At 42.1% G+C, this 16,032-nt stretch overlaps 2 protein-coding genes across 11 annotated transcripts in view; one reads left to right on the top strand and one right to left on the bottom strand.

The window, feature by feature from the left end:
• Positions 1–16,032, bottom strand: part of LOC117773948 (unconventional myosin-XVIIIa-like) — a 77,876-nt gene that overhangs the window by 60,964 nt on the left and 880 nt on the right. For 7 of the 10 annotated variants that reach the window (XM_034605871.1, XM_034605878.1, XM_034605875.1 and 4 more), the window contains exons 1-4: positions 3,718–3,846; positions 2,863–2,929; positions 2,700–2,723; positions 523–1,308 (exon numbers count right to left, since the gene is read on the bottom strand). In XM_034605871.1, the coding sequence (XP_034461762.1) occupies positions 523–1,308; positions 2,700–2,723; positions 2,863–2,901 (849 nt within the window). In that variant the 5' untranslated portion in view covers positions 2,902–2,929; positions 3,718–3,846. Of the gene's footprint in view, positions 1–522; positions 1,309–2,699; positions 2,724–2,862; positions 2,930–3,717; positions 3,849–10,551; positions 11,643–16,032 lie in introns of those variants that run through there. The other 3 variants (XM_034605876.1, XM_034605881.1, XM_034605880.1) reach the window with 2 other exon arrangements.
• The window catches only part of LOC117773949 (vascular endothelial zinc finger 1-like), a 32,107-nt gene continuing 20,148 nt past the window's right edge, over positions 4,074–16,032 (top strand). The window contains exon 1 of the mRNA XM_034605883.1: positions 4,074–4,263. The gene's annotated coding sequence lies outside the window, so the exon portion shown is untranslated. The remainder of the gene's footprint in view (positions 4,264–16,032) is intronic.

The raw sequence follows: 16,032 nt of genomic DNA, 5'->3' as shown, positions 1-16,032 counted from the left end.
ATTCTTTTTTCTTTAACAGCTTCCAAGAAGATCCTTAAAGCTGCCGCCTCAGTGGTCTACGGCAGGAACAGACGGAGCACAACTTCAAAGCTCTGTCTGCAGAAAGTGACAGTAATGAGTCCCAGCTCGGTGCTCGTAGGACGACTCCAACTGTGCAGACGAACAGAGTGCGGGCCATGAGCACGCTCTTATACCCACTGATGGAGTCTGATCATGAGGCTGGTGCAGGCACCCCACTTCACTTCACTTCACTCATGCAGGCTGGCTTCATTGTATAAAGACTTTTTTTTTTCTGTCCGAAATCACGGTGCACTGGTGCTTTGGAGAAAATGCACTGAGTTCCATTCATTTTACAGAAATTAGTCGTAGCCTAATAATATTCCCAGTTGTGTTTTAAAAAGAAAAATATAACATTTGTCATGAGGAGGTTTTATGGACATGAAGGGATGTGTGTGTTGTTATCACTCAGCATGCTCCACCCCCGGGGTTAAGTAGCACACATGCACTTCTTTCACACGGTACCTCCGGTTTCTTCACAGCCACTATACGAGGCTTTGGGATGAACCCCGCAGGAGGAGCCAGGGGGTCCGTCTTTGTGATGGGGATGAATCCCGGAGCTCTCGGCAGGGGAGTCTGTCTCTGCGGCACCGGACTGGGCTTTCTTGCAGGAATGAACCCCGGCGGAGGAGACAAGAGATTCTGCCTGGAGACGGGGATGAAACCGGCCGGCGGGGCCAAAGGGTCCGGCTTGGGTGCAGGGATGAACCCAGCTGGAGGGGTGAGGGGGTTCCACTTTGGCGGTGCAGGGTTTGGTGCTGGAGCAGTGGGTGCAGATGTGGGTGCCGTGGCCTCCTCTGGTCTTTCCACTGTAGGTTTCTCCTCCTCTTCCTCCACCTTTCCTTTCTCATCCTCCTGCGCCACCTCTTCCTTCTCGTCCTCTTTGCGGTCTTGGGTGCGGGTGCGAGGCCGGTGCTCCTTGGTTCGACTTCGGCCCATGAGGCTGGTCAGGCCCATGGAGATATCATCCTTATCCACCCCAGCAGCTTTGCTGGTTTTGGGCACAGCCCTGGCCGACACGGGAACAGCCGGCTGGTTCTGCTCTTCGGTCCCGGCAGGAACCACACGTCTAACGACCCTTCTCACCACCCTCATCACCTTTTTACCGCTGGAACTCTGCTCCTCGTCTGGGCCGACCATGGTAACGTTACTGTTGGACGCTTCAGCTGTTGATGCGGTCAACTGTGGACCACTTCCTGTGTCCAGCCCAGGTTTAGTGTCTGCCTGAGGCTGACTACTCTCCGCATCAGACTGGATACAAACAGAGCGAGGCAGACAACAGTGCGGATTATTCTTGTGGTCGATGCAGATAAACACTCGAAGATTTCAACAGCAGGTTCTGGGCTCAGAAACTCCGGCTGGAAGATTATTCAAATATGTATTCTATGAGCTTATGTATGTTAGTGTATGCAATCAGGTCATGAACACTGGAGCACATCCCGACTCCTTGTGGAGGAGTAGGAGGAGGACTGAGCTTAATTAGTTAGGCTGCGGAAAAAACGAGCGTGCATCTAAAATCTGTAATGATTCTATCGTAGAGCCAGTCTGAGGTCAAATTAGAAACTGAAGTCTTACTATGGAGCAATGTATTTTTATGTTATGTAAATATGGATGCCGTGATGCTTACAGTATCTTGCCACTGGCTTAGTGCTATTCTGATTATCGATAGCTGGCGGCAGTATAAAGTAGATCCCAAGCTACCACCATTTCAATCTTTAATTACCTGGGTCACATTTGATTACCCGGGTGATTTGATCAATAGTGTCCAGCATCAGCCGAAGTCAGCAAGTCTCAAAGACACAGGCACAGCAAGCAACTTGTTATGTGTAGTACAAACATGCCAGAAGGCTGAGTAGGTTGCTCCTGCTCTGGCCACGACTACCAACTGCTACCATCCACTGTCTCCAAATGGTCTCTGTGCAATGAGACCATTTGGAGACAAACTCTGGTATTTTGTCCTGACTCTCAGACATTTGGCGTCGATGTCTGCGCAACATAATCAGTTTTCATCGTGTCTCTTCCGATCACTCTCGCTTGGCTGGCTAGGCAGCATTAAGCGTTAATGTTGCACATTTGATATGGTGTTGGCTCTATTATTATTGTTATTAATAATAGATTTTAATAATACCACAATAATACTGATAACATGAACATTTTGGTCACTATAATCGTGATATCAAATGTTCACACCATTTCATCTCTAATCCCAATAAAGTCATAAAAATAGGTTAGCAAACATATGGATATAAAGTATGTTTTAACTATTGGCTTTGCTATCATTTGAAAATGAACACGATGCATTTTAGTAACACTGAATGTCTATATATATATATATAAGAAAACTTAACAGGATGCCATTAAGACTTAAAGTATCGAATCTAAATTGCGAACATTAAATATATTTTCTTATATATTTGTTTATATATATTATATCTTAAGCTCTGTCAGCCTAAACTTTAATAACCATTAAGAACTGTACTTGTCATCGACTATTCCAATATTTACTTGCTAACTTTCTGGGACGCGGTGAAATAAACTAACTAAATCTTGCAGAAGGTCGTGACCATGATTAGTAGAGAAGTTTGTTTCCGCACACAAAACTGTTTATATCATTGTTCAAGATCATGCAGGTGAAAACTTACATCTGGCTTGTTCTCAACTTTAACCTACACAACAAAAAAGCAACACAAAAGAAAATCAAACCACATATTCAGACCAAAGCTTTTCTATATCAACATAAAAATACCAAGCAACGAGATGCAGATATGAACTAGAGTAAAGAAATCCCGAAAAAATAAGACTTCCCTTAGTCTCCCAGAATGAAAAGCGTGATCTGTATGCCATGGTGACGGGCCCGAAGTCATGGAACAAGCTGTGCGACGTGGAGAATAAGAATATATGGAATAATGAGAGAGAGAGAGAGAGAGAGAGAGAGAGAGAGGAAAAGAAAAAAACAAAACAAGACAGCCAGCAATGGATGAAGAATGGGAATTAATGTACGAGCGGTGGGATAAAGTGAAGCTGCGTTCTGCCCACAACAGGTCAGACACCTACAGGTTAGTTGGACCATGCGGCACAGAGGACGGAACAAGTTAGCAACATCATGAAATGGAAGGATAGTTTGCTTTCTCAACATGACCAGAGACAAGAAGAAAAGTCCTACACTCTGGAAACAGGACTATAGATATGTTTTATGTATACTTGGAATAATGTCTGTAGTTTTAAATCAGTTATTATAACTTTGTATGAAGAGCTACGCTTTACCTCAAACAACACACAAAACATTATTTCGTAGAGGTGACACAAAATTCCATCGCAAAACATGTAACACACCACAAAAGGTTTTGCCATGAGCTAAAAACAAACATACACATCATCACTACATTTAACTATGAGTCAAACATGCAACTTGCTAAACTTCATAGAACCCCATGACATGACTTTTCTTCAACAGGCCTTTTACTCAGTGAGCAATGTTTCACTATCTCTAACCCTGCTTTCATCAGTCAGGAGACCACTCCTATAAATAGTTTCAGCAGGAGGCCATTCTGAGACGCCATCAGAGCCCCAATGGATGTGCTAACCAGAGCATGTACACCTCTAGCAGATCACGCCGCTCGCCACACACCGAGTCCAGCGGTGGCCCCCGGAGCCCATTACCTTCTCTCTAAGCCTGGTTAACCTTCCAATCTTCCGAGCTCTGCCGCCGGAGCACGGTACGACCCGGGATCTGCAGCACGGAGCACACACACTCACTAGTCCTGAGTGAGTGGGACAGCAACACGCGAGGGAGGGGTCACAGTGGGAACAGCATGGTAAAGCTGGGGTGGAGGGGGGGTGAGAATGTGAGAGGGGCTGGGCAGGGAGATAGATGAGGGACAGCTGCAGAAATACACAGAGGCTATAAATAGGATCTGCACAGCCACATTAATTACGACCGGCACTTTCCCCTCCCCGCTCCTGTCGGGATCAGAGAGGGGGGGCTCCCCCATCAGGTGATCAACAAACTTTTGTGCATTTTATTTTATATGAACACAATAACCAGAGTCATTCAATTTAAAGATTGAGAGATGATCTGTGGCTCAGTGCAACATTTTTTTCTCCATAAAACAGATCACAATTTGTAGTAGAATGCAGACCTCCACCAAGACCCAGGGTGATTTCGTCCGGGTCTGTCTCTTTAACTCTGGAAGATAAGCCAAATCTGTGAGTAAAATACTGAATTAGCATCACGTCAGTTGCACACAGGTATTTAACTGTAATGAAATGAGCAAAATTTTTTTGATTTTTTGAAAATAATGCTGATTATAGAGTATTTTCTTCTTTTGAAATGGGAAATCGCACATGGGGACCCCCAATGCTTAGTGGCTCAAAATAAACCATGAAGGCAGTACTGTAATTCATTTCTCTGAGGTAAAAGAAAATCTGAGAACAAGCTTTGTGGATGCAAATCTTATCACAAAACATTTGTGTCGTCTTTCAGCACCTTATATTTGTTGTAGTAGATATTTTTCCATAACTATCAGAGATACTAAAGAAAACATTCATACCTTGCTGAATTCACATTATCGCAGCTACACATTGGTCATAGTTGTAGGTTTCTAGCCCTGTTTTGTTTGTTTTTTTTCATTAAAATCCATGCATCACTCCCTGAGAAAATAACGAAAATGCTGAATAACAAAATCTCGCAGTGTTAACAGAAGTCCCTTGATCCGGGTCCGCACCAAAATCTTACGGGTTGTTTCCTGACCCATACATCATCCCTCCACAGAGTTTAGTTGTAATCTGTCCATTTATTTCTGCTTAATCCTGCTAACTATCAGACAAACAAACAAATAAACATAGGGGTGAAAACATAACCTTCTTGACTGAGGTGATAAAATCTTATTTAATCTTCCATTCACCTCCATAATGACAGAGTGAGAAATCTGTGTCCGTGTGAAGATGACACTTTAACCTGCACATCAAACAAGATACCAGTATTTCAGTACTGACCTAAGGCCACACCATGTTTTTTAATATTTGTGGACGTTATGATCGTCACCATGAGTTTTACACCACAAGATGGCGCTGTTGAACAATGTATTTCATCAGTCTAGTTCACAGACACTTCCTCTACTGACCTAAATTCAAAATGTTGTATTGTGTGATGGCAATCCATTACATGAGCATATATCACCAGCAGTGGTGCAAGGTACAGCAATATACACTCATTTCATGTAGATCTGCAGTAACATTGTAAATTGACACACAGAATTTCAAATATTTTCCCTATTGAAACAAAATGTTGTTTTTTTACAAGGCTGAAAATGAAAGAGTTGTCATGCTGTAAAACCAGTTGGATATAAACACATGTTACTGTGAGTTATCTTTAGGTATCGGCATTCAGCTCACTGCTCCAAGGAGGAGCATCACAAAGAAAACACATGAAAGTAGCAACAGGCCTGGCTGGGAGGGGAGGAGTTAATCGAATCCTGGGAGGGACGCTCTCTTCCTTGATAGATTTAATTATTAAACAAACACCTCTTGTGTACAAGGTATCCTGTGATAGTTTGTCTGTTGGACTATTTTAATCATAAACTAAAAGGCATCCCAGACTTTTAAATTTTACTTCAAATGTTCAAATATTTTGCCTTTCTAAACAAAAAATAAAACCCCACAGTCTGATATAAGGCTCACACCACGAGGTCACGTATGAGCACACACACACTAAGCAAGTTCCAGCCAAACACAGGGCCGAGCTGATCTGTCTAGCACAGTCGGCTAATCCCCAGCGTCAGTTACTGGGACACATCATCACGTCGACTGTTGGTCCACACAGTGCAGACCAAAGATTAAGGACTCTATACATTCTAAACACTGATGATTGTGACCCAGTTAAATGCTTCCATAAATAAATCATACTGTGAATTGTTGTGTACTATAAACAAGAGTTTATTTTGAGCTTGATACGCAGTTTTAAGAAAATACACAATGCAGGATGGTTTCATCGATTCCCTAAAACCACAGCTAATATTTTCCTATTTACTTTTCTAAAAGCATCTTTTATTTGTTCAATCTTGGAATAAAAGTCGAACATTTATTCTGAGACGCTCAACATCTCAGATCTTTACTGTGTATGCGCAAAAAGAAGGGTCACAAAAGGACTGATCCATACTCTGGGACCAGGGAGCGGATGAAATGAATCCTGGGATCCCACTCCTTTGCCTTCCTCGGCAAATTCCAGGATGTGACCCAGATTTTATTCAGTGCGATTAAATGGGCCTGAAAATCAGAACTTCTCCCTGAAAGTAGGACTCGGGATTCAGGAGAAGGAGCAACATTTAAACTCTTACAGGTGCATGATCACCTGCGTCTTCTGTGGTTTATATGGAAGCAGAAAATAATGTAATGAAATGAAAAATATGTATAACAGCCAAGGACAAGTTCCAGCTCAAACAAAAACCACATGTGCAGACACCAGGAGTGACACTGGGTGTGTAGATGAAGAAACTAACCACCCATTGATATGAATACACTAGCATTGAGCACCAAGGACACAGCTAAAATGCATCATGTATTTAAAACAGCATAATAAACATATAGTGTATGTGACACAGATATATATAGTATCATGAAACGAGTATCAATGCACAGGTAAAGCAGCCCATCCTGTTGGCTGACATGCTATCAGTGACACACCCAGGAATGTCAAGTATGACCGGCCTTAAAAAAACACTGTCAAAATATTTACAGGTCCTCATGTCAGCTGACAACGTTACATGAGACAAGCTCAGACACTCCGTGGGCCAGAGTATCGAATGATGAAATATACACGTAGAGAATGGAGGAAAAGGAAAAATAACATCCCAAGCGTAGCCGCTATCAAAAACCAAGCCGCTTAATCCTCCGAGGCCCCGCCTCTTTCTAATCCACCCCTGTGCTAATACTCTCTGCTCCTGTAGAGTCACCCCACTGGAAATGAGGATGATGTAATTTCACCGGGCATCTTGGAGGGAGGAGGCGATTACAGCATTTGCTAATTTGCTGATAAAACTGCATCTGGTCAGAAGACAGACAGGAAGTGTATGAGACAAGTAAATGGCCTGTATTGATGACCACTCAAAGCCCTTTACAGAAACAGTTTTGCCACTCACACACATTTATACACTGCCTCTATGTACGGCACTTTGACTATCATCGCTCTGATAACACTGCTGGCACAGTCGCAATTTTGGGTTCAGTATCTTGCCAAAAGACACTAAGGCACATGGAATGAGGAAGATTGGGATCTAACCGCCAACCATGGATGACCCGCTCTACCTCCCGAGGGTGATGCAGGGAGGTTAGATGAAACATTTGACTACATTTAGGTTGCCATGGGAGAATTCAGGCTCCTTTTCTTATTGTAGAAATAAGAAAATCCGCTCCCGGAGGGTACGACCTGGGATATTTGCTGATGGGATTTAAACGATGTTTTCAAAATGAAAAAGTGGTGCTGCAATCTTGGGTGATTCATCTTCAGCCAAAACAGGCAAATGAGATGAGTTATAAAATCTTTGCAGATAAGAGTCTAAACACTTCCTTATTAAATATAAAAATTTGACTGTCATTTAATGAAAGTCATGTTTAAATGGAGGGGTCAGAATTTCTCAGTTGTTTTACATTGTGGACATTGGCAGCCACCAGTGGAAAAAAAAGGGTGCTCAACTATGCATATATACCACAATGAGAAATGTCATGTAACAGCACATTTAAGCTTATTTTTTTCCCCACAACTGACCTTTAGAATAGCAAATAATCAAATATTTGACAATGTATTCATTTAGGGCCAAAGACCTTTACACTGGTAATTACTTTTTTATGCGACCAAGACAGAATCAGAATGTAAAAGAGAGGGGGCCTACTTAACAGCCTCAGAGCCAACCACCTGACAGTATTGTAATCAGATCCCATCAAAAAACACAGCCACAGGCAGATGGAGAGCAGGTGTTTAACTGATACAATACCTTTTTGTTCAGTAACACACTCCTGTGTATTGATGTACTCTATTGTACTCACTGCCATTAGACAGATCTCTTGCTTTGACAAAGTGCTCTATAAAGTCATTGCCCAAGGCCAAGAAATAGTGCAGCACGTGAACTCCTGTAAAACCATGACTTTTAAAGGTTTAGTTACATTAGTGTTTAGTTCATTAGTGAGCTTTAGTGGTGTTGAAAGAAGGATTTTGCTTTTTCTTTGGACGGAGTTAATCTTTATGTTAAGCTAAGCTAACGTCATGCAGGAGCATGGAGAGGCATGAGAGTAACGGCGACTCTCTTACAGCAAACGTATTCTGAACACATGTCCGGTTATTGCTTAGTTCAAGTAAATTCTTAATCTTGCACCACACATGATGTCCAACTGTGTTGCGGAGCTCTAGATCTAGAATCCAGACCTTATTATAACCACCTATAAATAGTGCGGCAGCTTCTAGGTCAGCCTCACTCTCACATTTTCTGCTTTTTCAAAATGGCCTGTTTTATGATGATGATCAAGGTTAGGGGAATGTAGGACAAAGTAAGATGATGAGACGAGGGTCTCCTCTGGGGAACCAAATGAACTGTGTCCCCGGCCGAGTACACATTCATTCCCACCATTCGGTGGAATTCTAAATTACAGTTTTATGGGTAAAAAGTTTAGATGGAGGATACATACATCACACCTGATGTTTCACCGTGCACTGCGCATCACACCCTTTGTGATGGATCCATTGTTTACGGCCTGTTCCGGCACACATAACACAGAGCCACACATGTAAAGCATTCCTCCTTCATTTCTTGTCTGTCGGTGATCGGTATCATCAAAAATGGATGAGTGATTTTCTGATAACCATATAAGCCCACAAAAGACCAGTGAGCCTCACAGAATGACGCTTGGTAACACCAGTAATGTTAGCGTCTCCTTTTCCACTGATGTCTCAGGTTTACAGGCCTCGCACAGTGCAGCTTTTACATCTTACTCATCAACCAGAGCAACAAGTAAAGCCCAGAACTTTCACATCCAACTACATCTGACCCAGGTCTGAGAGAATGGAGAGAATCTCCTTCAATACACGTAACATTAGTTAGTTTAGGACATCTTCTAAATAATTCTGTATCCGACAACTGACCCCCTGTTTATATTATTATTACCATTATTAATATTGTTGTTGTTGTTATTATTATGATATACACAAACCATAATTATACAAGGGGGTGTAAATAGGCAAAAATACTGGGTCATGACATTTTCTTAAATCCATGGTCCAGTGATATCTTTTCATATTCAAATTTAAACACACACTGACGTGCGGCCCTTTGCACTTCTTATTCTATCCTTAAAATTTAGCTAATATGATATATCGTATGATGAGAGAATTAAGCCTACATCTCAGAGTTGAGGACATTTTTTTCTGTGAAGACACTGTACTCATGCCTCAAATAACCGTTTACTTCTATCTCACCCCCTCTGTATACCACAAAGGCTGTATAAAGAAATACAGGTGTTTGTTGTGCAGGCTAATAAACACTTCAACTTGATGCTCCTCAACTTGTTGCACTTGATTATCCGAGCGAGAGAGAACTGAATGAGCAGCCAGCACAGTCTCACACGACCATATGGCCGGGAGCCGCGGTGGCGTTTGGGCCATTGTTTCCTCCAGCATCCCTTTGTTTACTGTCAAAGGACGGGGGGTTGAGGGGTGGGGATTATATACACCCCAGAACACATTCTCTTTTTCAAAACACACACTCCCCCATACATGCAAACACAAAAGCACTATGTATGAGTGAAAAAGAAGAAAGAAAAACCCCAATGTTACCAAAATACTGGCATGTAGAGAAGATTTAGGAGATAACGTTTAAATTCTAAACCCACGTCTGTGTGAAAACCCAAATAACAAAGATACAGAAATGCCTATTCATCAGCAATACAGATATGGAGAAAGAGTTAAAAAAATCTGAAATTTTCACAAGATCCATTAAAAAAAGCAGCATTTAAGATGTAGGCACTTCTAAGTATGAGATTATCGATCTACTAACTCCAGAAATCGATTTCTGTATGTGGAACATATATCTCGACAAGCATTCATCTTACCGCCTTCACACAGGATCCAAAGAAATGCAGCGCTGACTTTGGTTTGATTTGGACACGCGATACATTCAATATTAGTAAACTTTAAAAAGTAGCGACCAGCGCTCTGTCGATCACGACAACAGCACATTCACAACAACAGCGATAACTGATTCTCCAGTTCGGGTTTCTGCGTAATGAGTCGAGCTTCACCCAACTTTGAAAAAACAGCTGCTCTTTATTTGCCGCAGAGACAGAAAGCTACAACCAGCATCACCACAGGCCAAAGAAACAGCCCATTCCAAACAGGCAGGTTTAAAACTGGCACAATGAAGAAACCGAACAAGTAGAGGTAGAATGTGTCTCTCTAAGTTTGAATCTGTCCACCCGATGGACTGAAAATGATTCAACAGTGCTACTTACGTCAAAGACCTCTTTCTGCAGGCCTTGAGTTGTCCTCAGCCAGCTGCGGTTCAACTCACTCAGCTCCAGAATCGGCTGCACCTTCAGCCGCACCGACTCTCCAGACTGACGGATCATCTCCACAATCTCATCCCTGCTCTTCTTCTCCACGTTGGTCCCGTTAATCTCCACCAGCCTGTCTCCTGGCACCAGGCCCAGGGCCCGATCCTTGGTCCCGGCGCCTGGTTCGGCAAAGTGCACCACGTGCCGCCGCACTCCTCCGTCGGGGTGCCTGTCCAGCATGGTGGTCCTCCGCAAAGAGAAGCCGAAGTCCCCAGTGTTGCGCCGCTGTATTTCGAGCTCTCTTGGATCCGGTATCGGCGGAGCAGCAAGCACGGGCAACTGTAGGTCAGCCCCAGGGAAGGTCTTCTCCACCATCTCGGGAATATGAACCATGATTTTTGTGTTGGGGTGGGACCTCAGAGATGATGTATTCCAATTCCACCCAGAGGCCTCCAAAGCATTGTCCTCTTTGCTCCTCTGGGAAAAAGACGTTTGCCTCTGGCCCGTCATTGAATTCAACCTGGCCAACTCCCCAAACTTAGCTGCTCTCTCCTTCACGGAGCTGTGGTGATGCTCCAGCTCATCTCCCTGAACGTCTTCACCAGAGACGCTTGCACTTAGTTGCCCCACGTCCTGCTGTGTGCTGTGGAGGCACTCGGCCTCCAGGTCCGTCAGGCTGAGCTCTGTGCTGCTGGCCACCTTGATGGGGATGGGACCAGAGATCTCCAGCTTGCTCCTCGTGTCCCTCTTAGAGCTCCCTCGATTGAGGTGGAAAAAGCCTCGGCGTATGCTCATCTCTTCCAGGCTCCTGAGCTCCGCCTGAGACATGCGCTCCTTCTTCTCCTTCTTGTCTTTCTTTTCTTTCTTTCCCAAGTCCTTCTCCTTCTCCTTGTCTTTCTTAATTAGGTTAAACATGCTTGCTTTCTGGAGTCTTTAACCAGAATGACTTGATTAGAACAAAAAGGGAAGTTTTATATAAACTTTTATGAGAATTGTTTTTTCAAAAGCACCAGGGAGCAGGAAGAGCAGATGGGGTCCAGTGATGTCATCTGTAGGGAAGAGATAAAAAAAGAATAACACATTTAATTTCACAATACAATCGGATCTTAACTGAAAACCCACCAAGCTGATTATTTGCCATTATATCTTTACTCACATCTGTATTGGGAAGCAGTAAGTTGACAGATGTAGAAAAATAAAATTCAGCTGACCAGTGAATGGAATATATGGTATATAAGCTTCATTTTTGCTTGTTTCAAGCTTCATATATTTTTGCTACAATACCAGATTCAGATTCCATAAAATACTATTGAACTACTGACAACTTTATCTAAATACTTCACTCCAATATCACACAGTATCACAAGCAAGCATACATACTTGTGTCTTTTGATAGAAGAGGACAGTCATTGTGAATTCCCAACCCCTTACCCTCACCTAATCTTTGTGTTGTTTGTTGGGTTGTGTCGTTTTAAGATGTTAGCAGTTATTTTATTCAAAGCACTTTGAATTAATCCCTTATTTATTAAATAAATGACATAGTATTTCATATAACCAAATATGTATTTACAATTTTTTTAGATTTCCCTTCTTTCCAAATTAAAACTATCTTCTCTCGTGAATTTTAAAAAAGGCCTCAATCTGGCTTTGCTCAAATTTATCAAGGGAACAGTCAGACAGGGCCCTTTGGAAATCTGGTGATATTAATAAAGCCATAACTTCCCTTTTGCCCCATCTGGGTCTGTGTCATTTAGCAGCTTCTACTCTACCATTTTTTTCACTGTTCTTTAATGCCAAATGAACATGGTTTTCATAAAGAAGCCTTTCAAAGTATTATTACACTTCCTCCTCTTATGCCCATGCCCCTAACTCGGACTGTCACTCAGAGAGTTACATTTAAATCACACCTAATAGTCCTATACAACCGAGTCTTAACTCTCAAAAAGCCCATTAAAGTTGTGAGGACTGGAATAAATGTCCTCACAACCATAGATTTCTCGCAAAACTCTGCAGCAGGAAAGAAACCAGCAGCCTGAGATCTCGATCAGTAGCACCAAAACACCAAAGTGTTAGAAACACCAAAGTATACAGCACGCACATACTATGGTCATTATCTACGGTGTGGTGTCTGATAATAATATGTGTCTACATGGGCGATGCACCGTACACACAGTATTTGAGATTTGTCATAAACGTGGACAGACTGTTGTGATACTGTGGGCACGTCAGGGTGAAACTGTGACGTCTGTGCCGTCTTTGTTTCTTGTAAAGCTGACGTTTCCTCATAGTGATGTGGGGAATTCTCCTTATCAGGTTTTTTGGGGGGGTATTTTCAGAATCATCAAAGATTAACCTGTTGCCCAAGTTGCAACTCCAAGCAGCCATCAAATGGCTCTCTTTTAGTTTTGGACTCCGAAACATTTACTATTGTCAAATTATTTAAGAGAGACTGAAATTCAAGCGACAAGGGTCTGCACCAACAACACCATAACAAGCCCATCGACAGTGTGAACAAAATCCCACTGACCTTCACACACTGAGGGAACGTGGAAGAAACATAAGCAGAGATTTTACCGTGCACAACAAATTCACAAGAGTTATATTTTCGGTGTAGAGTTACTTATACTCTGGACAGAGTCAAAACTCTTATATTTAACTCTCAGTTGACAAATAGTTGGTGTCAAAATGAAGTGTCTTTCAATCAAATCTCTAAGGGTAAATGTGAAAACTCTTTACTTTCCACTCTGAACTCTGAACCTGGCTGTGACACCTCAGGAGTGAATTTCAGTAAATTAACTCCGCCCCCCATCATCGGACACAGACACACACCGAGTGAAGCAGAGACAGAGAGAATCCTTGACTTGAGTGTTAGAGTGAAGTGTTAAATTTTAACTACGAAAATAATTATACTAAACTAGTGTTACGGTACTTACTCTCCAAAAAGAGTTAAATTACCACCTTGTGGTTTGGACCCATGCAGACACTTCAAAAGAGTAGAAATCGAATCTGACAGAGTTAATTTGGGTATGCTGATTTTGCTGTGTGGGTTTAAGGCCTTGACAACATAAAATAAAATTCCTGTTCTCATGTGAAAATACAAGGGTCACATGGAGGTGGATAGATTTTCTTTTTTTAAATATTCACATTAGTGTGGACCAAAGGCCTAAGTCTCCTGGGATCTGAGCGTGTAAGGATATTATATTTTCAACATAACATTAACAACTGTAAAAGACAATACAATCCGTTGGTATAAACAAAGCTGTGTCAGCACTTCTCCAAAACAAATTCAATAATACCTGCACATTATAACCTTCATGAATAAGGATTTACTGCGGGATTGTTGGATTAGTGCTGCATTAGTTTCAGCTTCGTGCTGCTAATAAATTCCTAACTGGGATTCAGGCTCAGCTCAATCTGATTCGATGCAGCGGGAGCCACAAGAGAAGGAGTTGAAGAACCTCTTCCGACGTGAAGGCCTCTTCTTTCTCAGTGGGTCGTCCACAGCTCCTGGTTCACTTCCTCCCTCTCCTCCTCATCCACCTCCTCCTTCTTGACCTCCTTAACCTCCACACACTAACGGTTAGGAGTTGCAGAGCAGCCATATTTGCAAAATGTATCTTGTCGATGGTTGAATCAACTCCCTCTTCTCATATTGCAAAGCTTTCATTTTGTCCGTATGCTGTTAGCTGCTCTGTGTTTTGTTATCTGTCTGATCTTCTCCGCCTGACTCTCTGCTTTTTCTTTGAGGTGGTGGATCTTCACCCGAAGGGCACTTTGATTTGCTCTCACACTTCTGGAGTCCTTTCTGCTCAGTGGACCTCAGCTGAAGCTCCTCAACGAAAAACTTCTGCTTTGTGATCCTATAACGACTCCATGGTCTCGATCCCCACCTTGAGCATCTCATTCAACCTCACTTCTTTTGTGATGAGCATTTTTCTCATCCTCTCTTGTCCCTTCCCTGAAATACTCCTTATTCTTTGCCCTCAGATTTTCTTTTGTTCGAGAGGTATAGTGTTAGGAATGCGGCCGTTTTTACTCTGAATGTGTGTTATTTTCTAACATTTTGATTTCTTTCAGCTTCATTTTCCTCTGCTTCACGTCTTTCCCCGGCTGTGAAGCCTGCACTTACAGGTCTTTCTTTGTTGCTTTACCATCATTACTTCAGCTTGCAATGTTTTTCAGCCATTTATGTTTCCCTTAACCAACTCTGCCCCTGCTTTGTCTACCCTCACAGTTAATATCCATCTTGTGAAGCATGAACTGCTTCTTTTTCCCCCCAGTGTGCTTCAATACGACGAGCACCAGTGAACTGATTGCAGCTCATTAAACACTCGAGAGCCTCTCTTGAACTTTGTATGCATCAAATCAATATTTGGAGCTCATTACGCCCTGAGAAGTTGGATCAAGTAGTTTGTGAGGAATTAGGTGCGAGAGTCATTTTGTTCCAGCAGTTATTTCACTGTGTCACAACAACCGATAATCAATATTTCAGATGCGCTGCCGCTGGGCTCAGATTGTCACCACTCATTAGTCTGTGTAAATGTTGATTAATTTAGTAGTTGTAAGTAACAACTGTAGGGTTCTGGCTTCAGCTGATCACAGATGTGAGCTGAATCTGTTACATATTTCATAATAACTGACCCATGACAAAATATGAACTTGATGATCTTTGATTTTTTTTTTTTTAATTAAATTTATTGACTTGTTTTTGATTATTGTGCACTTTTATGATAATCGTCTTAAAATATCAAGCATCAGTCATGTTCCTCTGACAAATTCATACATCAATTCTCATAGGGCGGTTGTGAATAGAGCGGGTCGTCCACTAACCAAAGGGTCGGTGGTTCAATCCCAAGCTCCTCCAAAGTGTCCAAAGCGGAGGATACTAAATGCCAAATTGTGAATGCTCAGCGCTGTATGAAAGTATGGGTGTGGCTTGAACTGTAAAGTGCTTTGAGTGGTCAATAAGACTAGAAAAGCAATATATAAAATACACAAGCCATGACACATCATCAGCATAAGTTCACCCTAAAATAATGATATCCATAATCCATATCTTCCTAGATGTTGTTTTTCGCAAAACGTATTTAAAAAGTGGCTGGGCTATAAAATTCTTCCATTTTGTAAATTCATCAAAATACATTTTGTTTGCTCTGGGGGAAAAAAATCGAATATATTAAAGTACATCTGATGAAGTATGATTCTTGTATTATTCTTGAACAGAAAATAGCAGGATTATGGTCGATATGGTAATCACGGTTGTTTTTATCAATATTGAGATGATTATTTAAGATGATTATTAGTACAGTATTCTTACTGCACACTTACATAACAGAGCATTGATCTCCCTTTAATGTTGTGCTACGTTCCTGCTAATGTGCAAATCCGGCTGTAGGCCTCTGAGGTTTTGCTAAATCTTTAGACGGGGCTCAAGTCTCA

The sequence above is a fragment of the Hippoglossus hippoglossus genome, chromosome 14, assembly GCF_009819705.1.
Source record: "Hippoglossus hippoglossus isolate fHipHip1 chromosome 14, fHipHip1.pri, whole genome shotgun sequence".
In the NCBI taxonomy this organism is placed as follows: Eukaryota; Metazoa; Chordata; class Actinopteri; order Pleuronectiformes; family Pleuronectidae; genus Hippoglossus; species Hippoglossus hippoglossus.
The sequence above is the reverse complement of the archived record's forward strand: the minus strand, read 5'-3'. Positions and strand labels throughout refer to the sequence as shown.